Raw genomic sequence first — 11488 nt, forward strand, 5'->3', positions numbered from 1 at the left:
CTAATAGCATAAGTAGTTTATTAATTTGTAATGTAACTAATTAATATCATAGTTCTGAAATCAGTGAAAGATGAATTTTAAGCTAATTGGAAGAAAATTACTAGTAACAATTGCAAGTAGAAAGGACATAATAATATTGAACACTACTGCCTAAGGGGATATTAATTTTGGAGGAGAGTTGCAAAGTTGACAATAGGTATGACAACTTTTTCCTAACACCGTCTTTTGTAGTAGCTCGATTTAATGGACAATTTTGCAGCTTAATTTACTCTGATCAATACATTCAACATCAATATCCTGCCATGCCAGACTAAATGTACTCTGATTAATCATCCTGGTAAAACTTACTTATAATCTGCTACTACAAAGATAGCCAATCAAACAAGTATCTACTTAAAAAAATTAAGAAATGAATTGAATTAGGGTTGTTAAATGGGAAATGCTGCATACGGGATATGTACATCCCTGTTAAGATAAAATTGGTCCAAATTAATAAAAGAAAAATTTCAGGTTTTGGCAACCAATAGAGCAGGTGCTCAAGAATCACCATAAAGTAAACCACAAACTAGACAAGCTGAGGGCATAAACTTAGCCAGTACTGGAAATAGATGTTGTTGACGTGCTACTGCTAGTCCATTTTGCAATAACTGAATCAGGTGAGAGAGATAATATATTATTCTTCAACAAGCCAACATCATCACCAGGACTTTCCTTCTCTGTTGCTCCTGCAGTTTTATCCATACTCTGAATTCCCAGAAGATCCTTCAAAACATCTTGCATGGATGGTCTCAAATCTCTGTCATTCTGTAAACACTGGAAAGCCAATTCTGCCATGGCGGTGATCATCAACTTTACCTTCTCATTGGAATCAAAACCAAGACTTGGATCAACCAACTCATGTAATGCATTGCTCTGAATCTTGTTAATAGCCATATTTGACAGATTTATTTCGTATCGATGCCTAGAGATATCAACAGCTGGTAGGGAGGATATAAGCTCGATTAGTACTACCCCGAAACTATAAACATCACTTTTACCGGTAAGTTGATAGCATTCGTGATACTGGGGATCAACATATCCAGGGGTACCCTGTGGAGCTGTTGACACGTGAGTAGCATCAGTTGGGAAAAGCCTAGACAAGCCAAAATCTGCTACTTTGACGCAGAAATTATTGTCTAGGAGGATATTGTTAGTTTTTACATCTCTGTGAATGACATCTGAATTGTGGAGATATGTTAGTGCACTTGCCGTTTCTACGGCAATGCTCATTCGTGTATTCCATGAAAGCGATCCAGGCTTAGTGTGTTCTCCATGAAGATGATCAGCAACTGTGCCATTGGGAATATATTCATACACAAGAAGAAGCTCGCGGCTATGGCGAGATGTGCATCCGTAAAGGGTAACTAGATTTCGATGGTGCAGGCGTGTGAGGAGTTCAACTTCATTACGGAATTGCTCAACTCTCTTGTAGTTGTTCTCATATAAACGTTTTACAGCAACAACACGTCCATCTCGAAGTTTACCTGTAACATATCATGTATAACCAGATGGTCAAATAAAATATTTAGGTTTAGTAGCAGGTTGGTGGTGAAAAGATCACTTCAAGATAATTCTTTTACCTTTGTATACTGTGCCAAAGCCACCTTCTCCTAGCTCTTTGTTGGAATCAAAATTGCTTGTGGCTTCTTGCAGTTCATTGTAGTCAAATACGTGAATTCCGAAATAGTGTGAAGCCTTTTCAGGGTCCGTTATTGAGGAGGGATAAGAAAGGATGCTACTGGAGATCAAAGACGAACCAGCGTCACTTTTCTTCTGTCGACGACGATAGAGAAAGAAAATTACACATGCCACAAAGGCAGTTAATGCAACTGCACTTGCACCTGAAAGAGATAAATATGTGACCAGGGAGTTCGAGATCGTTGTTGAAGAGAAGGACAATAACAAGATGAACAAGGTCAAAGGACAGTTACCTACGACAGCCTTCACTCTGATATCTCTTTTATTGCCTGTAACGCAGACACAAACAAGTGATGAAATGATACAGAAACACAATAAAGAATCTCCAGTGGTATAATAAATCAACTGCTATCACCTTATTATTTCTTATCTATGAAGGAATAAGGTGGGTTTTTTTGTACTCCGTTATGGATTACATAGTCAAACACGGAATTGGACTTTTAAGTTTCTAGATTAAACATGACGTGTTCTGCTTTGAGTTTAGATTCGTTATTCGAGCACCACATTGCTCTATGCTATTCAAGCAATCTCGACATTTTAGCCTCACTCTTTTGCAGAAGTTGTGGGTAATTCATTTTCGCATAAACAGGGTGCTGACATGATTCTACTGCATAGTTATAGTGCTCTAGAAACTCACTATGAAAAACCGGAAAAGAATGATTGATGATAGCATTACTGGCGCAATTCACAACATATGTTTCCCTTTGACAAGATTGGGTACAGTCATAGGAGAAGAGGAGATGTTGTTGGACCTAGCCCAAATAGAGGCGCCCGAGGTTGGGCACAAATGCTTCATCAGATTTCTCTGTCTTTTATGATCTATCCCCTCCTTAGTGTATTAATGGAGGAAACTTAACAAGCAAAACAGATAATAGAAGGAAACATGGAAAATAACTGTTGTAAAAACAATATTTAGAAAAGCCTGAATCCTAAGTCAGGTTAAAATGATAGAATATAAAGATATTCGGATGAAAAAGTGAGAAAAAGTTGCATTTCTTACTAAGGTCAAATGTCCAACTTCACCACCTACTGGCTAAGAGAGTCAACGAGTCGAGATGGTGCCAAAAGCTTATAGACATTTCAATTACGAATTAGAAAAGAACTAGTAGAAAGGACAGGGAATTCGTGAAGTATTCAAATCTCTGCTTGGTAGGAGCGAAAGCGAGGAAACATAGAGGGAAGAAGTTGTTTAATTTAGTCATCGCGTCCACATGCGCTTTAGGAACAAGCTAAAAGAATACCCTGATGGAGACCTTTTCAAGAATTTACGAGTGAATCAAATTCGATCTGTTGTTTTCCTGGCAATTCTATCATATATCTGATGAATTTCTCTGTCTATAGATGTATTGTCATCTCCATCTTTCACCAGTTTTGATATCCCTATCTTGCCGGGTGAGGCTAAAACAATACTTCCTGCTGTGTAATACTACTGGAATCTTAGAACAGGCATCAGCAAAAAAGGCTTGTGCTGGGAAATCTGTAACTATATTTTATTGTTTGGGCTTCACAAACTTGATAAAAATGCCCCAACAAATGTTACAAGGGGAGTAAATTAGAAAGACGTGAAAAGAATTGGAAGTTCCCCCCACAAAAATGGAAAAAATATTTTGAATGGACAATTTAATTAAGATGTCTGTCAGGGCCAAAATAGTAGGCCATATGCCAGCCTATGGTTTTTTCCCCTCCTTTCTTGAAGACTATGGGCTACCAGTTAGATACAGCTAAATTTGGCAAACAGAGTAAATTAGATTAGGGAGATGGAACACACCTTGATCTATTACATAACCGCAGTAATAAGAATAAGTTCGGTCCCTACAAAGGCACGTTGGCTCCGTAAGATTTGTCTCTGACCAACATAACCCGCCTGACTTCTCACAAACTATACATTCTGTGCTTTTGTTAAACACCACATCAAACCCTTGCTTCAATAGCTCCAATATCTTCGTACTTCCTTCGTTCTTGAACTGCTCAAATGCCTTCATCACAACAGGAACGATGACCTTATGCTCACATCTCGGGTAACTTGGGCCCCAGAATGATGAAAATGACTCATCTGGATAGAAACCAAGACTAGAGTTTCCATTGATATTGCAGCTAAAGGCGAACTTTTTCCAGTCTGAAGGTATATCGAAAGGACAATCATAGAACAAGAGGAAGGCTTCCGAGTCAGGATCATAGCGGAAAAGAGCATCATTCAAGGTAGTGTTACCAAATCTATCAGGACAAATGTCTTCTTCAAGATCTTTACGTGCAATTCTCATGGTTTGTTTTTCTCCATTGATGTCAAGTACACGGAAATCATGACCGTCAATCTTCATAACGGGATAATGGTTGGCTTCGCATTCAAGCTCGAATTGTGGAAGACCACATTCTTGAGGTCGATCACCACCCCAGAAAGGAAAGCCGGTGTTCTGAATATTCCCACAGCTATAGGAGCTATTACAAGTAGTAAGCTGTTTATTTTCTTGGCCATAAGATAGTGAGGAAGTGATCAAGAAGAATATGAAGGTGATGATGGAATGGAGCAGAGGAAGAGGGAAGCTTTGAGCATGCATTTGTGAGAACTCATCAATGATAGACTTGGTTGGCTGGAGGAGAAGTTAGGTAAAATATATGATTCAATTGAAATGTCCAAGAGTCAAAGTTGATCCAGTTTTGACTAACAAAAAATGTCATACTTGAGTATTGTTATGGTAAACAAAGAATTGGCTGCTCCTTTTATGACTTTTCCAGTGTATTGTAGAAAATTCGCTTTTAACTTGAGAGGGTTGGAGGAAAATAAGGTTCTTGTTCACAACTAGAAGAAGAAATTTCAAACGAATAAAAAGGCATAGATATTTTACGCACGTCTTATTGGTAGCTTTCCATGCAATAACCTTGAAACTTTCCTCCGAGATTGTAAATGCAGTTAGTTCTAGATGATGAAGCTAATTTTAATTAAAAAAAAGATAGGAAAAGGGACGGCAATACTAATGTGGACAGGAAAAAAAACGTATGCCTTTGAAAATTCCCTCTAAGCATGGAATATAAAATTCCAAAGTCTCTATTCATGAGTTGACTGCACCTGACGACCATTGTCTAATGTCTATATTATTCAGTGTTTATTTTTTTTGGGTGCCATGTGAACCTAACGGGTACTTTCAGTGCAGCTGATAGTCAGAATCTACATCTTAGCGGAAAGAATAGGAGATAAATAATAAAAAAGGAGATGGCTTTTTAGACCCTGAGTCTCGTCTACAAAGAGGGCTTTTTTCGAATTTTCTTTTGGGTCGCCCTGTATCACTTTAGTGTAATGTTTCAATTTGCAAAGTGTTCTCCTCTTTTCTAGTTTTCTTCCCTAATTTAATGGATCTGTCCTTAAAAAGAAACTTTCAGAAAAGAATATGTACCTGAACTAGGTCGTGAAAGAATAATCTCTAGATTGGAGTCATGGAGTGTTTACGAAACAAGCAGAATTTGCTTATTTTAACAAAGAATATAAACCAGTTTATTACATATTCCAATAACGTGGAAAAGAGAGAAAATTCCAAAAGAACAGAAAAGAAACATCATAGGTATCAAAAGGTCACTCATTTCCTACCGATTCCTATTGTTGAAACTAAGTAGGCGTTTGGCCATAGCTGCCAAAAAAAAGTTTTCGAAGTAGAATTTTTTATTTGGAAATTAAAGTTTTATTTTGAAAAAAAAAGTTAAAAAATTCCAGAAAACTTTAAATTTTTGGTTTTTGAAAATATTATTTTCGAAAAATCTCCAAAAACTTATAAATATTCATGGACAAACAGGTTTTTGAAAATATTTTCTGGAGAAAAGCAAAAAATGTGTCAAAATAGCACGGTATAGCCAGTTTTCGGACTGGTTATTCAAAAATAACCAGCGTTTACGAAGTCAATGAAAAATAGCCACTATTTTGCTGCAACAGAGACCGGTCCAGCATAATATACTGGAGTTCGGTGCACCTGTGTATGAACTCCAGCATATTATGTTGGACCGGTATACTTTGCTGACTCCAGTATAATATACTGGAGACTGGAGCACCGGTGCTCCAAACTCCAGTGTATTATACTGGACAATTATACTTGTTGGAACTCCAGTATATTATGCTGGAGTTCTAGTGTACTTATTCTAGAACTCCATCATATTATGCTGGAGGTCCAGCATACTTATCCTGGAACTCCAGTATAATATGCTGGAGTTCAAGCATACTTATGCTGGAACTCCAGTATAATATACTGACATATTTTTCGGGTTTTGAACAATGTTTTCACTCAGATTTATCTTTACATGAAAAGTGGCTAAATTTCGATTACTTTTAAAACTGTGCTATTATTGAACGACCAGTTGTAAATCTGGCTATTTTTGAATTTCTCCCAAAAAATATGTATGGCCAAAAACAGTTGGGCAAGGCCAACCTTTAATGGGCCTTTTATCTATGCTGCCTACTGGGTTCATTTTGGGCTCTTTTTGTGGATTATTCAAGAAATTTTACCTCCTATAGCAAAGATTAACACCTTATTTATTTTTAAAAAATATCATTTAAAAAAATTATATTCTATAGATACCTTTTAAGGTTTATAGCAAAATATTTAATTTTAATTACCTCCTAGCCCTAAGCCACTAAATACGCTAATCAATTACACTATTTTCTTTCTCTCTATACTTTGATACATCTCATTCCTTCCCCCATCCCATTAAAATTTCCGATCTCCTCCTTCTTCCACCGGATTTGTGCAAAGCCCATCTCCTATATTCTTCAACACAATGACCCAATTTAAAATTTTCAAGAAATTCAAACGCTTGAAGCTTTTTGAGCCATCACCAGGTGTACTTGGCTGTTTTTTCTTCATTGTTTGCTTATTCTTGTGTCTGTTTTTGTTGGATTACAGAAAAGTAAACAAAGGACCTCATTTGTATCAGCAAACATCCTTGTTTGCTACGTGGATTGGGCTCAATGGATCGCCTGTTCCATATAACAAGACTGAAAAGTTGGATTTTTTGGAAAAGGGAGCAGAAAGTTGTGATCTATTTTATGGGAAACGGGTTTGGGATGAAAGTTATCCACTGTATAAATAAAAGGATTGTAAGTTCTTGGATGAAGGCTTTCGTTGTTCTGAGAATGGTAGACCTGATAATTTTTATACTAATTGGCATTGACAACCTAAAGATTGCAAAGACAGCAGCCGCCGACATATAATCCGGTTGGTTTGTTCTTGAACAAAGACGATGGAGTTTGGGGCTGAGCAACTTAATTTTCTGTTAATATATTTCAATGTATTTTCATGTATTTCATTGTATTCATTGTCTTTTTTTTCATTGTAATTCAATGTGTCTCGTTGTATTCCATGTATTTCATTGTATTCATTGTCTTTTTTCTCATTGTATTTCAATGTATCCCGATGTATTCTACGTATTTCATTGTATTCACTGTCTTGCTATATGCCATGAATGTATTCATAATTTTTTTTTAATTAATATAATTTATGTATTCAGATGTATTATATAATTTCTCTGAAGATTGCTATGTTTTTGGGGTATTTTCGGTTGAGAATCTTTTTTATAACTGAAAATACAAATTTTGTGTGTTATAATTGAGTTTGTTGAGTTATATTACGAGTCTATTATGTTAATTGATTCACTTTCCGTTTTAAAAACAGTGTAATCCCCTATTTCACGTCGTGAATACAGTCGAATACAATAAGTTGTCCAGCTGTAATCCCATGTTTCACTCCATGAATATAGTCGAATACACTCGAATACAACAACTGATTAGCTAGACTACCTTGATTCACGCCTATTTTTGCTACTGTATTCATGAATACAATAGCTTAAATACATCAAATACATCTTATAACCATATAAAAGGTATCTATAATCCGTAATATAGCAAATGGTATCTATAGATGGCTAATTACTACTAAAAGATAGTGCTTTATGAAAATTTTCCATTATTCAACCCGGTTCAGATTTTAGACGCACTTCAAAAATAGCCAGATTTACAAGTGGTAACTGAAAAATAATCACAGTTTCAAAAGTAATCGAAATTTAGCCACTTTTCATGAAAAGATAAATCTGAACGAAAACACTGTTCAGAATCCGAAAAATATTCCAGTATAATATATTGGAGTTTGGATTTTGTACATGTGAACTTCCAGCATAATTTACTGGACTTCCAGCATAATATACTTCCAGTATAATATGATGAAAATTCATACACAAGTGCTTCAGTCTCCAGTATATTATGCTGGAACTTTCCGTGTGCTAGAGTTCCAGCATAATATGCTGGAAGTTCATACACAAGTGCACCAATCTCGAGTATATTATGCTGGAACCTTCCGTATTGCAACAAAATAATGGCTATATTTCAATGACTTTGCAAATACTGACTATTTTTCAATTACCAGTCCTAAAACTGGCTAATCCGTGCTATTTCCACAATAAATTGTTGAGAAGTTAGGCAAGGCAAAGTTGTGCTCTGATTCGTTTGAATTCAAAGTAGGTAGAGAATAGAAATGGTATAATATTAAGAGTCAAATTCAGGGCCAGCTTTTTGGTAAAGCCCAAGCTTTAGGCCCCCAATTTTAGTGGGCTCCATTTTTTACCTTATAATTTTTTTTAATTAAGTAATTTTACTTTTATTATATATTTTGGTAAAAAATAAAATATTTTTTTTGTTTCTTAAAAATGAGCTCCTAACGTATAAATGCAAAATTTATGGAAGGAATCAAGTGATTATTCTTTTTTTTTTAAATATTTTTCTCATTAAATATTATGTAAACCATATTCAATTTCCTTTATTTCTAATCTTTTTCAATTCTCACCAAACGTTACTACTATTATATTTTTTCTTTGTGCCTCCAAGAGATCATATTATTCTATATTTTTTGTCAATCAAGCTAAAGCCTACCAGAAGTATATTGAAAGAAACATATATTTATTTTCACATCAAATGAATGAATCAAGTTCTTTTATTCCAACTTTTTAGTACTAGTTTTCATCTATATTTGTTTTATACATACTCATATATTATCCTTTTAGTATTTATTAAATTTAAATATGTCAAATATAAAGTATGAATTCGGTTATGCAAGACTTAAGGAAAAAAAAAAAGTTGAATCTTTGATACAATCCCAAAAGAAGAAATGATAGTACTCTAATTGATATACACAATCCAATAAAAATACTTTCTTTTCAAATGATTATATTGCATTTAGAATAATGGTAACAGTTGTCTCAGGTCGTCCTCGATCACAAACTAGTAATTTGAAAGAAGTTTTTTAAATTAAAATTAATAAAATCTTACTTAAGATGAACCATGGCGCAAGAGATTGAATGGATTAACTATATTATCAATTGAAAAATAACAATTAGAAGAAATTAATTATAAAATAAATATTCATAAATTTGCATCTGAAAAAGCTAGAAAACTAGATTTCAAATAAATAATATATATGAAAGTTTTTTTATTATAAAATATAATTAAGGCCTCTGGAAGTTTGGCTTTAGGCCCCAATGGTATGGAGCCGCCCCGGTCAAATCCTAACATCAGCTATTCAACGAAACCTGATACCATTGGCGTATAGAATAAGATAAAGATAATGAGTAAACGCGTAAGCCAAAAATCAGAAGATTGGACTTTTTGGATCAGATAGCATTTTAAATTAGTAGTTGGGAAAGAGAAGTGATATAACCTAACCTTTGCATCAATATTCTTGTGCAGGACGAACGGTGTTCTTTATTAAGGTTTGTGGAACCCCTCTTGACTAACCAGCCTTTAAGCCAGGTTTAAAGTATTGATTCGATATCAATACCTTCCGATTTAAAATCAAGAAATATAGTGGGATAGATGTGATCCTTTCACCTTGTAGTAAAGGTTTTGGAATGGAGAAATCTCTCGTTGGAGATGCTTCCCCTTCTAGTGAATTTGGTGTAGTTAATCAATCCAGTGATTTCAAATATTAGGTGAATAAATTGAAAAATAATGAATTGTGGAATGATATTTCTTATATCGAATATCTAAGAAGCAATAAGTTCTCAGTGTATCAATAAGCTAAAGCGATACTGAAGTCTGCAAGTTATTTCATGCATACATAAACTCTGACATTCAATTTGATTGTAAATGGAGAATCTTAGTAGCTAAATTGGTTGACTACCTCAACTTTTATTGGTGAGGGTTCAATGAACATCTTATAATCCGCTTCACCATTAAAAAATCGATTTGGTTGTAAAGTGTAAATCAACAAAGAATTTAACGATGAAATGGACTTATAAGCAGCAAAATAATGAAATGGACTTATAAGCAGCAAAATAATGAAAATTAAACGCCATTTTTCTAAATGCAAGATAAAAAGTACTATTACTGAAGTTGAAAAATAAAGTTGGGCGTACCTTTGCAATGATCAAACTTAACGGTACCATCTTTGCAAAAACACAAGAGATCCTGGGTTGAATTGTTGAAACCACACCGCCCGTGTGAGTCCTCACACTTGCCGCACTCCGACGCGCTCCACCAGTCCAGCACGAAACCCTCGCCCATGGCCCCACCAAATCCTCCGATCCAATCATTGTTCTGAAAGCTTCCCCTCTCCGTCACCGCCGCCACCACTTTCTCCTCACAAATCCCAAACCAGGCCAAATCTTCCGGCTCGCTAATTTCCCCAACATAGAAATAAGATGCTTTTCCACCTGGTTTTATTAAGCACTCCGCGGGATAAGCTTGAGGTATAGATTTTGTACAATTGAAGTAAAATGTAAGTTTCAGATCGGAATTCGAATAATCCAACGGCAAGTGCTCTAAAGTAAGATTGTGACGTGCTCTGGGACATGGCACGTCGAAAACATCAATGTCCACTAGAGTGAGAGAATTGGTTTCATAATCTATATTTTTAACGTAGAAAGCATCTCCCGGAAGATGAAGAATAGGATATGGTTGAGAATGAGAAACGGAACAGTTGATGCCAAATCCAGGGTAACCACAGTACTGAGGAGCAGTTGCGTTGTAATTATCAAGCCTCCAGAAAGGATATGAAACTTCAACTCCATTGCAGTTATGTTTTGGACAATATGTATTAGACGGAGCATCATCATTTGCACTGGATTTCACTGAGGAAAACAGAGGAAGAAGAAGAAGAAGAAGAGACGAGAAGAGAATTTGAAACATGGTCAATTGATGTTGAATAGTAAAATGTAATGCTGATTGGTATATACTAATACATGTAGTATTGCAGCTTCAAGTGTAATATTGTTTTAAAATTGGGACTTGTAATTATATATTCTTGTCAGCATGAAGTATGAAACGTTGAATTTGGGAGCTGAAGTATTTGTTGTGAAGCTTTATAGAGTCACACGGGTAGGCACCGAACTATATTGGCTCCATTTGTTATTGAGAATTTGATTTCTTAATTTAGGTATTGACTTTAGTGGACTTTCTATTTTGAAGATTTTTGTTATATTTATGTATTGGGAAACATAAAGAATGAGGAATAAGGTGAGTGGTATTATGCCTTTGATGCCAAATGCACAAGAAAAGAAAATAAATACTGTCAATCGCGACGTCAACCAAAAGAAGGAAATAGCAACGTGGCTTCCCTTTATATTACAGTACAAACCAACGAGCTTCCTCGACCGCGCCTATTTGCAATTGAGGTACAGAAAAAGGTATAGATTAATCTAAGAGGATTACAGTAGTACAACACTGAAAAGAGAAGCACGTAGTGTACGTTATGATATTTGATTACAAATACTTTGTATTAGCTCT

At 35.3% G+C, this 11488-nt stretch overlaps 1 protein-coding gene across 2 annotated transcripts; it reads right to left on the reverse strand.

Moving 5' to 3' along the window:
• Positions 1–317: 317 nt before the first annotated feature.
• Positions 318–11219, reverse strand: LOC104213220 (LEAF RUST 10 DISEASE-RESISTANCE LOCUS RECEPTOR-LIKE PROTEIN KINASE-like 1.2). Of its 2 annotated transcripts, none has more exons than XM_009762672.2 (4): positions 10120–11219; positions 1971–2006; positions 1620–1880; positions 318–1523 (listed from the first exon to the last, which is right to left on the reverse strand). In XM_009762672.2, exons 1-4 carry the CDS (start codon positions 10889–10891, stop codon positions 589–591), a joined length of 2004 nt encoding a protein of 667 aa, XP_009760974.1. In that variant the 5' UTR covers positions 10892–11219; the 3' UTR covers positions 318–588. The 2 variants fall into 2 exon arrangements, with proteins under 2 accessions (XP_009760974.1, XP_070027509.1); XM_070171408.1 differs by lacking the exon at positions 10120–11219 and adding an exon at positions 3506–5471.
• Between the last annotated feature and the right edge of the window lie 269 nt (positions 11220–11488).

This window comes from Nicotiana sylvestris, chromosome 3, assembly GCF_000393655.2.
Source record: "Nicotiana sylvestris chromosome 3, ASM39365v2, whole genome shotgun sequence".
In the NCBI taxonomy this organism is placed as follows: Eukaryota; Viridiplantae; Streptophyta; class Magnoliopsida; order Solanales; family Solanaceae; genus Nicotiana; species Nicotiana sylvestris.

Excerpts from the sequence above, each read along its gene's own strand:
- LOC104213220 (XM_070171408.1), bottom strand. The coding sequence starts at position 4,292 with ATGCATGCTCAAAGCTTCCCTCTTCCTCTGCTCCATTCCATCATCACC. Across the intron at positions 2,007-3,505 it reads CGGTTATGTAATAGATCAAG|GCAATAAAAGAGATATCAGA; the intron begins GTGTGTTCCATC and ends TCTGCGTTACAG. Across the intron at positions 1,524-1,619 it reads CTTTGGCACAGTATACAAAG|GTAAACTTCGAGATGGACGT; the intron begins GTAAAAGAATTA and ends GATATGTTACAG.